This window comes from Corylus avellana, chromosome ca6 (genome assembly GCF_901000735.1).
Source record: "Corylus avellana chromosome ca6, CavTom2PMs-1.0".
Taxonomy (NCBI): domain Eukaryota; kingdom Viridiplantae; phylum Streptophyta; class Magnoliopsida; order Fagales; family Betulaceae; genus Corylus; species Corylus avellana.
In genome coordinates, this window is record NC_081546.1 from 16,663,892 (window position 1) to 16,680,236 (window position 16,345).

The window sequence follows — 16,345 nt, forward strand, 5'->3', positions numbered from 1 at the left end:
TGCTTTTATGTATAAATTTTTAGCAATTGTGAATTAATTATCTTTAATTTGTTTATTTACAATTTTTTTGTACCAAACACTGTTTTAAATCAGAGATTAGGTAGAGATTGTATCTCTCCCTTTATTAAAACACAATTTTTCCTTAATTAAATCATTTTAACCTTTCATTTTATTAACACACATTTATCTCTCTTACCCTAAATCACGTCAATCTCTCTCACTCTAAACTCATGTCTCCCCTTATACGGCAACAATGTTTCAAAATTCTTTGCTATAGAAGTTGACGGTTGCACAAAGTTTATTTGATCAGTTCCATGGAAATATATGTGACTCCGAACTATGATTTAAGGTATGAGATACTCGAGATGAATATATCTTTATGCTTTTATGTATAAATTTTTAGCAATTGTGAATTGATGATCTTTAGTTTATTTCTTGAGAATTTTTTTTGTACCAAACAGCGTTTTAAATTAGAGATTATGTAGAGATGAATATGATTCCGTTTTGTTTTGTGAAATTTTTTGTTCAGCGTTTTTTTTTTTTTTTTTTGGGTATTCAGCTATTCTTCATTTGAATGTTTTATAGGTTTTTTTTTTTTTTTTTCATTTGCTTTTTTGAATGTTCAGAATTACGAGTTTTATTTGTATTAAAATATAATAGGTATTACACCAAAAATATTAAAATTTTATGTTAATACTTTGATAATCAAAATTCATGTTTTCTTGCCTTCTTTTTTTTTTTTTTTTTTCTTTTCTAATTTTCTATTAGTTTTCGTTTTTTTTTTCTTTATGCTTTTCATTTTAAACTACACATATGAGGACGGATTTAGGTTGTTTTATTTTATATTTTAGATTAAGGGAAGATTGAAATGATTTATTTGATTGCATTAAATATTGAGTGAAAGATTTTGTTATTTTTGTATCCATTAAAAAAAAATTAAAAAAAAAAAAAGATTTGTTATTTTGCTTTGTATTATTTTTTAAATGTCCAGAATTTTATGAGTTTTATTTGTATTGAAATATAATAGGTATTACACAAAAACCTATTGGGTTTAGGGTTACTCTTAGTTTTGCTACCATTCTCAATATATTGTTATAGGGTTTAGGATTACTCTTTCCTTATTTTCTATTCTAATTTATATATTATTTTTCAAAATAAAACTACTCCTATGAGAATAAATATTTTAATATGTTTTATGGGTCTTATGATTTAAGGATCTTATGTTTTAACTCATTCCAACTGGTTTTAAATTACACATATGAGAAATTTTTAAATATATTTTAATTTATATGGATTAAAACTAAAATTATATATGGTTTTTATGATAGTATATTTTTATGTGATTTATATATTCATGCAAACTTATGTGTAATTGTGTCACTATGTTCAACAATATACTGTTGAATAACTTTTTGTATTTTTTTTTTTTTTATTATTGAAATAGGTGTGATAGATTTTTTTACACAATTTTTTTAACCTATAATAAAAAATACAATGAAGATGTATTTTAAGTTTTAAAATCAAATTATAATGAATAATCTCGCGCATAGCGCGGATTCAAAGCTAGTTTAATATAAACCATATGATGATTCATCTTGAAGTTGCTTTGTTTTTCAAAAATACGAGAATTGTAAAGTAAAGTAAATAGTAAGTACTACGGCTTTTTTTGTTTCCTTTTTCTTTTTTTGCTTTTCCAAAGCTTAACATAAGGGGAATGAACTTAATCAAGAAAGAAAGAAAGAAAGAGAGAGCAAACCCCCCCACCCCCACATGGCCACATGGGATTCACTTTAAGAGATAGGAATCTCAGATTTCTTTACAAAGGAAAAGACTGCTTTGTGTGCAAGTAGAAGCATGCGAGCCAACTTCAAAGTAAACCGGATATAACCCCTTTCCATGTTGTCTTCCACTCACCCATGCACTCATCCGCGTCTAAAGAACAGACAACCTACGTAACCACGACTTTATATATGTCCATCCAAAACATCTGTTCCTGCGGCAGCGGCCATGGAAACATCATCACCACTACTGCCCCAACAGCAGCAGCAGCAGCAGCAAGGGCAAGCCCTCATGAGTAATCCCGAAGCTGTACCGAGCAGCAGCGCATGGCATTCTTCTGGGTCCATCGGCCCGTTCTTTGCAGTTATCTCTGTCCTGACGGTTCTTGCGATTCTGTCGTGCGTGCTGGGAAGGATGTGTACCCGACGCGGCGGATCAGGGGCTGTTACTCCGGTGGAGTGTGTGAGGGATAGAGGCTGCTTCGGGTGGGTGAGGCGCAACTGCCGCCGCTGTATGGTCGGTGCTGCTGAAGGTGGAGCCAAGATTATGGCTTTCCGCAAACAGATTGGTAAGCAGGTTGAAGATGGTGGTGAGCTTCAACATCCCCCACACCCTTAAAACTCTTTCAAGTCATCCTGTAAATTTGGTCTGCTCATAAATTTGAAGTTGGAACAAATTATGGTGTATATATATATATATATATATATTCCATAAATTTGTGATCTAGAACTATTATTAACTATATAGTTTTTTTTATTATTATTATTATTATTAGTTATGGGTTAATGTTCAAAGAAAGTTTTGGATTGATTGTCTGTGGGTTTAATTATGATACTTAGTACTCAAAAGCCGATCAATGCGGAAGACGAATGAATTCAAGTTAAATTTTTAGTGGCTGATTCAAACATATATTAAAGTAGAAAATTCGAAATGAATCAACAGTTCCTAATCAATCGGAAATGGAAGTGTATTACTTAATTTTCATTGGCTTACATAAGTAGCCCAAGAGAATGCGAGCGACTACTGGAATACAAGTGTACTATTTAATTCCCATTGGCCTACACAAGTAGCCCAAGGGAATAAAAGACTACTGGAATGGAAGCATACTCCCATTGGCTCAGTGGATAGTCGACCCAAATGCAACTTACTTAAGGCACGCGTTCTTAAGGATTTTATATGAAAAGTAACATATAATAAAAATTAGAGAAAACTCATTAAACGGTGACGGAATTCATTACAATTGCCTTATGAAAAGCACACAACATAAATGATATTTAGCCTATATAAGGTCAGTAGGAGGCTAAACCCAAGTATGCTCTCATGCCTTAATCTCCATCTATCTATTTTGTTTTCATCTATATACTTTACTGATTTAAGCATCGGAGGTAGTGCTGCCGCTCCCCTCCCCCTTTTACAGCGCGCCACCCTAACGTTTGGTTGTCTTACAAGGGTCCTGGATCGAGTGCTAAGCATGTTTAGTCACCACTGATTTTCTGCATCAACACAATGTATATCCAAAATCGTTGATTCAAATATGCAATACATCTACTTTGAATAAATTACTTTCGTTGTTGTTATACATCTTGTGCATGATACATAAATAACCATAAAATTATACATGGCCTGAAAGCTACCCAAATACCAAAATTCTAGTTTTGGGAGCTAACAGAAACAGAATTCTCCTAACCAAAATACATGGAGGAGATGAAAATCTTAAAGATCCATCTCCATGTTAGTTATATACACTGAAAAGAAACTTGTGGCAATCAAATCTACCACCTGCTGTTGCTAAAAATCTTGATTAAAAAATTCACACAAAAAAAAAAATTGATCAATGGCCCTCTGGCTTCTCTTCAAAGCGTTTGGATGTTGCCTCAAAACGGGCAGTATATCCCACAGTCTGGGGCCTCAATGATCTCTGCCGCACCATATCACAATATTCAAGGTCATCCGATTGCCCATCTGTTCTTATCCACTGTATCATCTGATGATACATGGGGAAAAACCGCAGTTGGATGGTTGCATAAGTGAAATATGGAATGAGAGAAGCTATTAGCACAAAGAGAGTGAGGAGCCAGTAGAAAGGGGCGGGTGCACAGGCTTCAATGAACACCTTATAGGCAGTGGTTGATATGCTGGGATCCATTGCTCCATATGCCAAGAGGAATATATACCAGAATACAATGCCACCCCATATGAAGAGATGCTGCACATAAGTGAAATAGTTGATGGATAGTGCCATCTGACAGTTCACCACCCACACAACGCATGTGTACATTGTGGTTCCAAGGATTTCAAACCCAACAACTTCCCCTCCCCTACGGAAGGCTTGATGCTCCATCGAACGGATGCAAAAGAAGAAGATCAAAGTTGCAGTCAATGCCCCATTAAATGCCCAGCCGAGGATCCGAAACCAGCTAAATAGGACGTTTTGTACGCCTTCTTGGTACAACAGAGGAAACTGCAGGAGAAGCAATGCCCTTTACTATTTAAGATTCAAACTTTTATCAATATGAAATGATGAAAGAAAAGTATGGCTACTTTGGATTTACCTTGAGACATAGCCGTGCAGAGACATCCTGGTCGAACACTCCTAAGGCAATCACAGGAAGCGATGTGAAGAAAACATTATAGAGTGACAGATACCAATCATTGTATGCAGCTTGGCCTGAGAATGCTGCATACACCTCAAAGAAGAAGATAGTGACGCCGAAAGCAATGTTCTTGTAAAAGAAATAGCATATCTGCCAAACAGAAAAAGATTGTGTCAGCCATCAATTTATTTGGGTTAATGTTGGTGCTATAGTGCAGATTAGTATGTAACAAGAACCATAATCAGGACTTTTGACATTACTTCTTTTTACCTAAATCAAATATGGGGAAAGAAAACATTAGGTTTTATTGAAGGAAGTGCTAACATTCCAACAATTTTACTACAAAAATTTCACTTGAAAATGAAATCTTCAAGCTTTTTAGATTGTATGCCTATATTTCATCTAAAACCAGGTGTAAAGTTCATAATGGTGCCAAGATTACAGATATGGACTTATTGCACAAGAGAAAATGTTTTCCACTTGAGTTACAGATTTGATATAAGAAAGCTAAAAATAAAAAGAATATAATTCAACATTTCCAAGATAATAATACCATTGATGAGATCCTTCTGTAACACCAATGCCCATGCACAAGAAGCAAGCGCTCCAAATATCGAAACTGAGCAATTGCAATGTCACTTGACATCACTGCCTGGAATTTTGAAAGTATTTGTCAAAAAGAACAGTCAGAAATCCTTTCAAGTGAATTGCCAGATGGAAGTAAAAAGGATGAAAAGAATAACTTTTGAGCAATTTGTTCTGCAGTTACCTGCATTCCCTCAACACCACTGATACCAACTCCAATATCTGCTTCTTGAAGCATTCCAACATCATTTGCTCCGTCACCAATTGCTAGAGTTGTGTTACCTGTTCTAATTTTGACCAGTCTTGCAACCTGCGTTATCAAGTAGCACCTATTTTCAGACTAAATTTTCCTCAAAATTCTTAGAAACTTAGAGCTACGGGAATGTTGCATACAAAAGTAAGAAACAGTGTCCTTTCAAGTAGATTGATATAGAAATATTTTCATCATTATGTTAATAAGTTAAAATGGGGAAAGTCCCGTTATTTCTCAGATGAATAAGGAAAACCAAAAAATTAAGCAAGTTTCGCAGCCTATGACTTGCCTAGAGAGAGAGAGGTGCAAACACATTCACACAACCTGAAAATATTAAAAACATACAAAAGAAACACAGAAAACTTACAAGTCCTTTTTGTTTGGGAGAAGAACGACAGCAAATAACAGATGCACAGCCAAGGGCAAGCTCTAAGAACATGTCCTTGATATCATCATCTAAAGCACAGGCGAGTGACTTCCCATCAATGATCAATGCCAATGCCTCTGAGTTTTCACTTGAGGTGGTTTGCAATTCTTTCCCCTCACTTATCTGGCGGAGGACATTAGCCTTAAATGCCTGCGAATCAGCAAGATCCCGTCAAGCTCACAAGTCATAAGTCATAGCATGTTAAATTCACAAGTAGATTACAACTTCCTACATTAACATGGATGTCAACTATGTAGCTAAAATAACATTTTAGAATCAATTTGGAATGTCCAAAACTAGTGTGTCAGACGCTATTTTCAGCAATGCAACTTGCAGCACATATTATTCCGTTTCACAGCAGCTGTTTTTGAACATCTGTATCAAACTCACCAGGCACCAATCTAAGTGTCCCAGTTACACGGGTTGCAAATGGAAAAAGTATATAGCAGTCGAGATCCAAGGGCTTATTAGCTAAATGGAAACTGGCACACACAACACAGCCAGTTGCTTCTCATGGAATGTCACGACCCTGCTGTGTAAAGATGGGATGTACATTTGAAATAGGTGCCCCAGTTATTATATATATCGAGCAATATGGAAATGAATCGAGTATAACAGATACTCAAGCTTCAATTTTTCATAAGATTCCAAGATTTCATTTTGTTTCTTCCATGTTTTATCAGATATCAAATGGAAATTGATGAAAAACTTGCAATGAGACATTGTGAATTCATTGGACCTACTTTTTAGAAATTTTGAAAATGCTTTGCATAAGAACACATTATGTTTCTGGAGCTTTTACACGATATGAAATGCTCATAAGAAAGAGGTTTTCCAGAAAAATGGCTAAAAATCTTACATTAATTATGAAATAGTTTTTCTGGGAAACAAGTGCCCCACTTAGAAAACAGAGTTTATTATACATGTTCTGCAAAACTAATCTGTAAGTTGTCACCATTCTTATAGTTGATAATGGCAAGCACTAGTTACTGTCCCCGGTTATCCTTTATTAGTTACTTACCTTTGACTAACACCTAAAAAAGCTAATTTATAACAAAACACAAAACAAATAAAAATAAAAAGACATAACAGCCTTATAGAATTAGGGCTTACCGCAGCAACAGCAGACTCGTCCCCCGCTTTCTCCAGCGCTTTGATTTCTGGCGCCTCTGAGCTGATTACTATTTGCTTCATTCCTTGTCTAAGCAAACTACAGGCAAAGCTGCAAAAGTAAAAGATAAAACTAAATAAATAATAAATAGAACAAAGTCAGAAATTTCAGTTTATTGGAGTCAACATCTACTGACACTCAAAGTCATCCACTGATCATACCCAATATTGATGGCAGTCTCCATTTTATCTCCAGTCAAAACCCATATCTTGATTCCAGCCTGTGCAAGCTTGTCAATGCATTCAGGAACCTATCCAACAATAAGAAAGAAACATGTCAATTCATGAACACCTAAACATGTTATGAAAATGAACGACTTGTTCTGGTTAGAATAGCAACTGCAAAGGGCTTAAGTGTTTGAAATGGGATTTTATTTCAAAGCATGAATTTAGTAAGTAATGTTCAGGATTAGCAGAAATGAGCTTAGGAAATAAAAAGTAAATGAATGTTTCGACTCCTCAGCACTATTTTTTCTGATGAACCAATTTTTTTCATTGACACCACAGATTAGTAAGATTCCTATTTATGCTATGGAGGGAGTGATTTCATTTCCTCTGGTTTCAAGTCTCTTCATTGCTTAACTTCTTAAACTTACCCCACTTTGAAGTTTGTCTTCAACTGCAGTAGCACCAAGAAGAATCAAATTCCTCTCAATCTTTTCTGCCACTTCCTCGATCATTTCGTCACGGTCTGTACTCAATGAGTTCTTGGCCTTGGTAAATTCCGCGTTGAACTCATTGTGTTCTTCATCATCCAGTTCACGGTATGCAAGTACCAATGTCCTCAAGCCAGCATCAGCATACTCATTAATGTGCTCCCTAGTCTTCTCTTCAAATTCCCTTCCGTTCTTCGCAAGTCTTTCAAACATGACACTGCTTGGGAAATAAATTAAAATTAACATAATGTGTTGAAGTTCAAATAAATTTGAAAAAGAGCACCAAGTAAATTAAATTAGCCTCATACTACGTTTAGATAAATTGAAGAATGGAAAGTATGGGGTTCAACATTGCAAATTCGTGAAATCAAAATGTGCTAGCCTTCCCTTAGCTATGATGGGAATTGCATCCCTCTTTGAGGGGAGGGATGAAGAAAGATCTCTGGCTGTCCATCTTTCTTTTCTTTTCTTTTTTGGCTTGAGGGGAATGGAGGTTTGTACACTCCATTGACCTACCTTTGCAAGCTAGGAGTCTCTTCATAACATTTTTTAAGATCATATGACATAATCTAAATAATTTTATAAGTTTTGAAGTGATATTTCTCTTTACAAACCTGTCAGCGCCTTTGCAAAGTAATAGTAGCTTTCCCTCTTCGTTTCTTACAATCACGGACATCCGCTTTCTTGAGCTACTAAACTCCAGTACATTCAATAGTTTATAAGACCTGTGACAATGAAATATTCTCTTTAAGCCATACATCTATCAAAAGTTGCATTACTACCTTGAGAAGAAGAGATTAGAAATATGACCACGCTACTAGCAGCTAAAATTGAATGGGTGAACCAAAATGTGTGCCTTAGCAGCTAAGAACAGGATTGTTTACCAACATGAAACAAAAAGACTAGAGGATATCAAAGTGCAGGAGACTGACCTTTCAAGTTTCCTTCCAAAGATGGGATCAAACTCATGCAGTGAGATGCTTGTTTGAGTCCTCTCATAAAATTCAAAGCCCAGTTCTCTTGCTGCAATCACAAAAGCTGCCTCATCTGGTGATTCAGCTTCATAAGAAATTCTTCCCGTTTCCTCATCAACTTCAGGTATTGCAGTGTGGCAGATGGCCAGTAACCGTAGAAATTCCTGTATTACATCTGCGCGAGGCTCATTAACCCAATTACCATTTGTGACCCTTTCATCTATAAAGTTGAAACCTTTAACAGATGTTCTTGCTTCAGCGGATTCCTCAACCTGGGCCTCTTCACCTGACACCTCTTGAGCTAAAGGTGACCCTTTTCTCCAAGCCAGAGCTCTCTCAACTTCCGTAACTCCATTCCCATAAGCAGTTCCAGCCACAGAACACTTGATAAATTCCATTGAGTTGCAAGTCAAAGTTCCTGTCTTATCAGAAAGTATAATATCAACCTGGCCAAGTTCTTCATTCAAATTTGAGGTACGGGCACGTGCTGGCTTGTCACCTTCTTCATAGTACATGTGCAGATCTTGATTGATAAAAACACTTTGAAGAACTTTGACTATTTCTATTGAAACATACAAGGAAATGGGAATCAAATAACTATATAACATGACGGCAGTCAAAAAGTGCAAAATTGCTGCAGCTGGCGCTTTCTTTGGATTATAGTATATTGTAGTATCATCTGGTCTGAGGTACCATCTTGTCATCCTTCCATTTTCCAGGTCCTCCCTAGTTGAAATCCCAAAGAAAATTGACCCAATAAAAGACATCAACACTAGGACAGAAAACAACATGTAGACAATCTTATCCATCCTTTTCTCAATTTTGCTTCTCTTGGAAGGAGGATCTGTTGAATTTTGCATAACCTTTGTATCATGACCCGTAAAGATTACCACCCCATAAATAAAATCTGTGTTCCGAAGTTTTGAGTCCCTAAGCAGAAGCTGCTGAGGTGTAAGAGGATGCTGTTGTTCCTCAAGCTGCAATCCACCTACAAATGAGTACAAATTTGCATTTGGGTCTTCACATTTTATTACAGCCTTGAAATTTTGGGAACTTGTGTCTTCATGGAAGTTTGAAGTTGCATCCAATGCTTGTTTTAGTTTCAAATTGGTTTCTCCATCTAGGTTCATGGTCTCGACATAGCAAATTGCTTCCTCATAACTTGAAGAAAGTAAGATAAGATCAGCAGGAAAAAATTCATCTTTTTCCACCTTCACTATATCTCCTACTTTCAAGTCCCTCCATTTCGCATTTTCGAATACACCATCCCCACTATGCACTTTAACCTTTCTGTTGTTCATTTCAATATCCTGATAACATTTCATAGACCAGATTATGAACTTGGGGAAGAAAAATCATAAAAAAGCATTGAGAAAATCCGGACATTAGAAATTAAAAGACAGAAGAGAATGAATGGGGCCTCAGGTACCAACTCTAAATTGAGAAGTGAACACAGAATTTGCACCTTACAACTTAAAGAAGCAAATTACAACAGCAATTTTGGCATCAATTTTTTGCAGCTAGTAGAGACAACAACAATCAAACTCCTGATCCCCAAAAAACCCATTTTGCATAAATTAAAATTATCAAAAGGAACCAGTTAAGAGGCAATGAATTTTCCATGAAAGAACACCCTATTGCATTTGAACAGCTAATTAACCCATTCCAAATCTTGACAAAATATATCAATATTCTTTCAAAAAAAATATCCTACAAAGAGCAACTCAATTCCAACAACTCATTCTAAAGCATGACCAACTTTGCAGGACAAAAAATTTAAACAATTCCCACGTTCACCATGTTCCAAAAATAATTCAATGAATTCAGTCTTCAAGTTGAATAACCACTTAGAAAGAGATAAATTTAATTGTTTAATTTATATTAAATCACCACTTACCCTAAAAACTTAAGCTTATATATGAAGGAATGAATTGAATCACTTCATTTATATTCTAACAGGTGGAGGTGGAATACTAAAGATGAGAAAGTTGCATCTAAGGTTACCTGCTTTTTTCGCCTCCAATCTTCAAGAGCCTCTTTCCCCATTGTAACTCCAATAACGACAACAAGAGGAAGAACATTGCTAAGAGCCGAGTAAGGAGAGAGTGGTGTGAAAGACAAAATTGCACAGAAGAGAAAATAGAGATTAGCAACACGCCTGAATTGTTCAAACAGTGATTTGGGGAAGAAGGTGGCAAGGGTATATTTGGTAGTTCTGACATAGTTGCTCCCATAATTGAGGTCACCAGCCTCAAAGGAGTCAGGGTCGTTGCAATAGACTACCCTTGAGAAGCCTGGACCTCCAATCAATGAGTGTTCATCTTTGAATGATGCTTTCCCACATGAGAAGGCATGGATCCTGCTAAAATGCTGCTTCCTCCTTCTACCACCAGCCATTATCTGCAACTATCACCACCTTCACCCACCACAAACCCACTAAATACAAACAAGTAGCAGAAAACTATTTCTGAGACTTCTTGAGCTTTTATATATGAACAAAGCTTCTGTTCTACCAAACAGTCTTTAGAATCAGATTTCCAAAAGACCAGCTTTGCAACAACAAATCCAGGAAGAAACTCCCCCCCAGAAACTTACCCAAATGACAAAACTATCAAAAGAAACAAAGAGATTTCAGCTACCAAATCCCAGAAGGACCCAACCAAAAAAAATAAAAAAAATAAAAAAATTAAAGCCAAAATGTATCTGTATCTACAAGTCAATACCCAGAATGAAGACCCTTTTAAAATCTCTCAAGCCAGAAACAAAAAAAACAGGATGAATCCCACTTCAATCGTCTGGAGATTCAGTGAAATAGAGCAAAGACAGGGCAATCTGTCTTGCTTTCATTTTGCTCTTTTTGTGGGTTAGAAGTTGGAAGCTGTAGAGACTTGACTACATGCCAGCTTTGACTTTTAGCTAGAGTCTAGAAGCAACAGACTTTAAAACGTGGACATGGGTTTCCCCCCATCCGAACCTTTGAGTGAAAAACTCAACTACTACATCTACAAATACAATTATTTTCTCAATAAAATAAAATAAAAATAAAAAAAACCCAAGACAATACATAAAAACTAATGCAAATAAAATTGGAAACTTCCAACAGCTTTTGTATCAACTGCTCGAATACATAGTATATGCGTCAACAGCTAAATTCAAAAAACAAATTATTAAAAAAAAAAAAAAAAGTCATTTTTATATGAAAAATGCTAGAGACACAATTTTGATTAAACTTTTCTGTTATGTGATTTTTTTTTTTAAATTAAAAAAAAATTAAATAATAACATCTTATGTGGTCCTTTTTTATTTAGTATTTTATTTTTTAAAATAAAATAATCATCTTTTTTAAATATGGAAAAAGCGTTGGAGTAGAAGTCAAGTCTTCTAGAAGGTCAATCAGAAATAGAATGACATACGCAGGGACGTAGAGTACAGGAATCTAGCAATGGCATTATAAACTCACAGAAACCATAATAATAATAAATATAGCTGCCATTCACTTCCTGGTTACTTTTCCCTGTCTACCCTATGAAGCTTCAGAGGAAAATAATGCCTAAACCTTTTCCAAAAGAGCAGGCGCTAACTATGGAACAAAGTTGTCAGAGAAAGACAGAAAGTTTGTCTCTGGGGGAGAGAGAGCGAGTTGAAAATCTTAACTATAAATATCAATTAAAGATTTTAAATTTTGTTATCTCATTTTAAAAAAAAAAAAAAAAAAAAAAAAAATTGAAATATTTTAGTATATTGTATATGTAAAAAAATTTAAATTTATTTATGAAAATAATGATCAAGTTATTTAAGGATGTTATTGTAAAATGATTTTATTTTAAGGAAAAATAAAATAAAGTTTAGTTACAGGGAAGGGGGTCCAACAAGACCCTTCACATCCTCCAATAATTTTTTTTTTTAATTTTTAAATTAATATTTCGTTTTTTTTTTTTTTTCGACATGTCCACGTAAGAGAAAAGGAGAGGGAATTCGAACTAATGACTTCCGATTCATTAGACGTAGTTCACAACCGATTAAGTTACCCCTTTGTGACAATATTTTTTTTCAATTGAAAGAGTAATAGGCTATTAATTTAATGGAGTGGCCAAAAGTAGTTTTGTTTGGACATTATTAAATTCATGATAGACTACCATGCTGAGGCCACAAAATTGTCTTTTTTTTCTTGGATTTAATTAAGTAACATTTTCCCTTGACTAAGTTGTCTTGTTTATCAAACTATCTATTATATTATTACAACAAAAAGAGAAGGAAAATACATGTTTGCATGTCGGATTTTAATTGTTTGCATGTTTATGTTTGCATGACAATATATAAGTTAACCATAACCCGACATATTTAATTAAACGGGCCAAACTCTTTAATCTTAACCCTCCTATTTTGTATTTGATTTGTGTCGGATTTGAAAATCATGTCAAAAATTATCTAACATTATGTCGTGTGTCGGGTTTGAGTCGAATCAAAGTATAAGTATAAGATTATATAGGTTAACTATAATCCGACTCATTTAATTAAACAGGTTAGACTCTTCAACTCAAACCCTTTAATTATGTGTTGAGTTTATGTCAAGTTTTCGGGTAGTGTAAAAAATTGACAACCCTAAAAAATAGCAAGAAGAATTGCTTTCTCTAAACCACCAACATCTTCTACTAAAAATGTGAAAGTGTTGCATTTCCAAACTTATTCAATGACAAAAGCTTAAAAAGAACAAAATAACGGAAATTATATATCCTGAACAAAATGTTGATCAAAGTGTTTGAATTGGACTTTCTCAAAGTTTTTTTGCGTTAAAAAGACTCTCTAGAAGAGGAGAAAGGTGGGGGTCAAAATTTGCTGCCAAGCTTGGTTTGACATTAATGGAATTTCAGACATGGGTTTTTCTTATATATATATATATATATATATATATTTAATTCAAGATGGGAGAGGGAAAATACTTCTTTCTTCATTTAATTATCTCTTGGATACACTGAAAAGTCAAATTTCAACTAATTTTGTAAGGAAATGAGCTCGAGCTCATTCCTTTATCATTATTATTATTATTATTATTAAAAACTCATCTTAATTTTAAGGGAAAAATCATATTTAACCCTAAGTTTTATACAGTTTGAATTTAGTTCTTCGGTTTCTAATTTTAAGAAAATAATCTTTAAGTTTTGCTCAAATTTTAAATATGCCCCTTTATCACTTTTCCGTTAAAATGAATTATTTGTCATATGTCACCTATGTTTCGATTACACTAACGTCTATATCAACACCTAATATCATTGTCATATCATTAAAGCATCCACAAAAATTTAAAATAAATAAATAAATAAACAACCCTCAAAACAAAACAAAAGACCTAATTCCATAAACAAAACCATATTCTTCGTCATCCTAATCTTCAAGATTTATAGCATTAGACAAAAAACTGTTAGCTTTGACGTTGAGAGGGACCCTAACAGCCAAGGGTTAAATGAGACAAACATAATATATAGAAAACTATTAGAGTAACCAATTTAAAATTTGGACAAAACTTAAGAATTTTATTCTTGAAATTGAAAACCTAAGAACTAAATCCAAATCAAATAAAAATTTAGAAACTAAATATGATTTTCCCCTAATTTTAAAGCAGTTTACACCATTGTGATTTAAAGCAATTCATTCTTTCGAGAAAGAGAAGGCAATATATATATATATTATATATATATATTAACTCCACGTGGCAGAGTCCTGGAAAAGCAACCAAGAAGGGCTAGGTACCGCGTGAAAAACGGATCAACAAGGCACCATGTGATGTGAGATCTCAATTATTGTTTTTATTTTTTTTGTAAATATTGTAATGAGGTTGGTGGTGTTCTCTTTGACTTTTTTTTTTTTTTAATTTAAAATATAAGTTTATGTCATTTTATAGAATCACAACCACTCATTTAGTTGTGATTTGCGAATGATTGATCAGCTGGCACATGCATACAAACTTGGATATTTATCGCGGAGCCGCCGGATAATTTTTTATTTTTTTATTTTAAAAAAAATGCATACAAACTTGGATATTTATCTAGGAGCCGCCGGATAATTTTTTATTAAAAAAGAAAAAAAAAAATGTAATGTCCATTTAATCTTTTTAAACTATCACCTCAATGATAATATACCCCTCAAATTATTAATTGCGACAATTTATCCCATAAACTACCAAAATAATGACAATGTATTCCTAATGCTAGTAAAATGACTAAATTATCCCTATAAAATTTTTAATAAGACAAAAATACCCTTAAAATTTTTTTAAATATTAAATTTTAGTATTTTTGTTTTTATTTTAGTAAGGGTACTTGCGTCATTTTGTTAAAATTGGGAGTATATTGTCATTATTTAGGTAGTTTGATGGGTAAATTGTGGGAATTGATAGTTTGGGGGGTAGATTATCATTGGGGGAATAATTTGAGAAAGTTTGGGAAGCAAGATTTTCCAACTCAATCTCAATTTTTTTCTAAATTCAAGTTTGGCAATTTTTTAAACTCAATTCAACTCAACTCAAAAAATTTCAACTTAACTCAAAAATTTTCAACCCAATTAATAAAAATTATAAATAAAGTTTGAAAAAATAAATAAATAAATTTAGGGTAGCCGAAACACTCCAGGTGGTGGCTGGGCCACCCCAAGCCCAACTGGGGTGGTCCGACCACCCTTTAATATTTTATTATTTTTAAAACTTCTTATTATTATTTTTTTAATTAAATTTAAAATATATGTAATACTTTATTATTATTTCTATCAATGGGACATATGTTTCATTTATGACCTTAGGATCTCTCTAGAGAGATCCTAATTATTAATTGGATATTCTTCAATCCAAAATGGATCGGGAGAAAATCCTCTACCGTGTTTGACCCACATTCCTTCGTGGGCCATAGGTCGAATAATGAAGGTTGTTGATAGAGGACAATTTTCAATCGTATTTGCTTTAACAAAAGGGACATATATAGTGATTCTGACATCATATGGGGACATAATTAATGGCGTTGGAAAGCTCATTTAGAGGGTTACAAAGTCATATTTCATTAAGTTTTTCTAATTCAAATGTTTACTGAGTTAAAATAGACCGTAAAAAGAAAATTGAAAAGCCGTACAAAATTGCTCGTATGTTGTTTATGTTTGAAAAAGCTTTAAAACGAGTTGACAAAATAGCTCGTTCAATAACTCATATGAAGTTGGGTTCGAATGAATTATTCATAGATGCACTCGTTTAAAGTTGGGTTAGAACGAGCTGTTGTGTGAATTGACAATTCATGTAAGAATACGAGGAAACCATAGTTAGGTTCAAAAGAGCCTCTTACACGTTCAAACAAGCTCCAATAAATTTTTGTAAACAAACTTTTATTTGAGCGTTTTCTTAGGTTCGGGAGTCTAGGTAGTATAAATATATGTAATGGCTATTTATAGCCTTAATTTATTATGTTATTTTGACCAGTGATCAATGAAAAACACTTTTAAGAGTGGTTTTATTTTCTATCCACATTAAATCATTGATTGAGTATTAGTTTTAAGAAGAGTTGTGATTCTTATCTTGTTTGTCTTGGCAAACTAATCACTACACGCTGCATTAATTGATATCAAAGTCAAGTTGCACTGCATCAATTATTTAATTGTTGATGGAGATCTTGTGGGCTAAACAACAAAAAAATTCGTCCAAAGCGCGTTATAGCAGAGCAGGAACGTTAGTAATTACTACTCTTAACTATCGGCAAATATATCAAGGATTTAATGTGGATAGAAAAGAAAACCACTCTTAAAAAGTGTTTTTCATTGATAATTGGTCAAAATAACATAATAAATTAAGGTTATAGATAGCTATTATATATATTTATACTACCTAGACTCCTGAACCTAAGAAAACGCTCAAATAAAAGTTTGTTTACAAA

The 16,345-nt window shown here is 33.8% G+C and overlaps 2 protein-coding genes across 2 annotated transcripts; one reads left to right on the top strand and one right to left on the bottom strand.

Moving 5' to 3' along the window:
* Positions 1-1,911: 1,911 nt before the first annotated feature.
* Positions 1,912-2,539, top strand: LOC132185710 (uncharacterized). The gene has a single exon (XM_059599481.1). The coding sequence runs from the start codon at positions 2,008-2,010 to the stop codon at positions 2,395-2,397; it is 390 nt and encodes a 129-aa protein (XP_059455464.1). The 5' UTR covers positions 1,912-2,007; the 3' UTR covers positions 2,398-2,539.
* Positions 2,540-3,290: 751 nt separating this feature from the next.
* On the bottom strand, positions 3,291-11,304 carry LOC132184347 (putative phospholipid-transporting ATPase 9). Its single transcript, XM_059597946.1, has 11 exons — positions 10,443-11,304; positions 8,397-9,748; positions 8,079-8,189; positions 7,405-7,681; positions 6,971-7,059; positions 6,752-6,860; positions 5,579-5,788; positions 5,143-5,268; positions 4,927-5,025; positions 4,332-4,523; positions 3,291-4,240 (listed from the first exon to the last, which is right to left on the bottom strand). The coding sequence occupies exons 1-11, from the start codon at positions 10,833-10,835 to the stop codon at positions 3,611-3,613; spliced, it is 3,588 nt and encodes a 1,195-aa protein (XP_059453929.1). The 5' UTR covers positions 10,836-11,304; the 3' UTR covers positions 3,291-3,610.
* Between the last annotated feature and the right edge of the window lie 5,041 nt (positions 11,305-16,345).

What these genes read in the sequence shown, in the direction of transcription:
- LOC132185710 (XM_059599481.1), top strand. Translation starts at nt 2,008, where the DNA reads ATGGAAACATCATCACCACTACTGCCCCAACAGCAGCAGCAGCAGCAG.
- LOC132184347 (XM_059597946.1), bottom strand. Translation starts at nt 10,835, where the DNA reads ATGGCTGGTGGTAGAAGGAGGAAGCAGCATTTTAGCAGGATCCATGCC. An exon ending in ATTGGAGGCGAAAAAAGCAG is followed by an intron (nt 9,749 to 10,442) that starts GTAACCTTAGAT and finishes AAATGTTATCAG; the next exon opens with GATATTGAAATGAACAACAG. An exon ending in CTGCACGGCTATGTCTCAAG is followed by an intron (nt 4,241 to 4,331) that starts GTAAATCCAAAG and finishes CTTCTCCTGCAG; the next exon opens with TTTCCTCTGTTGTACCAAGA.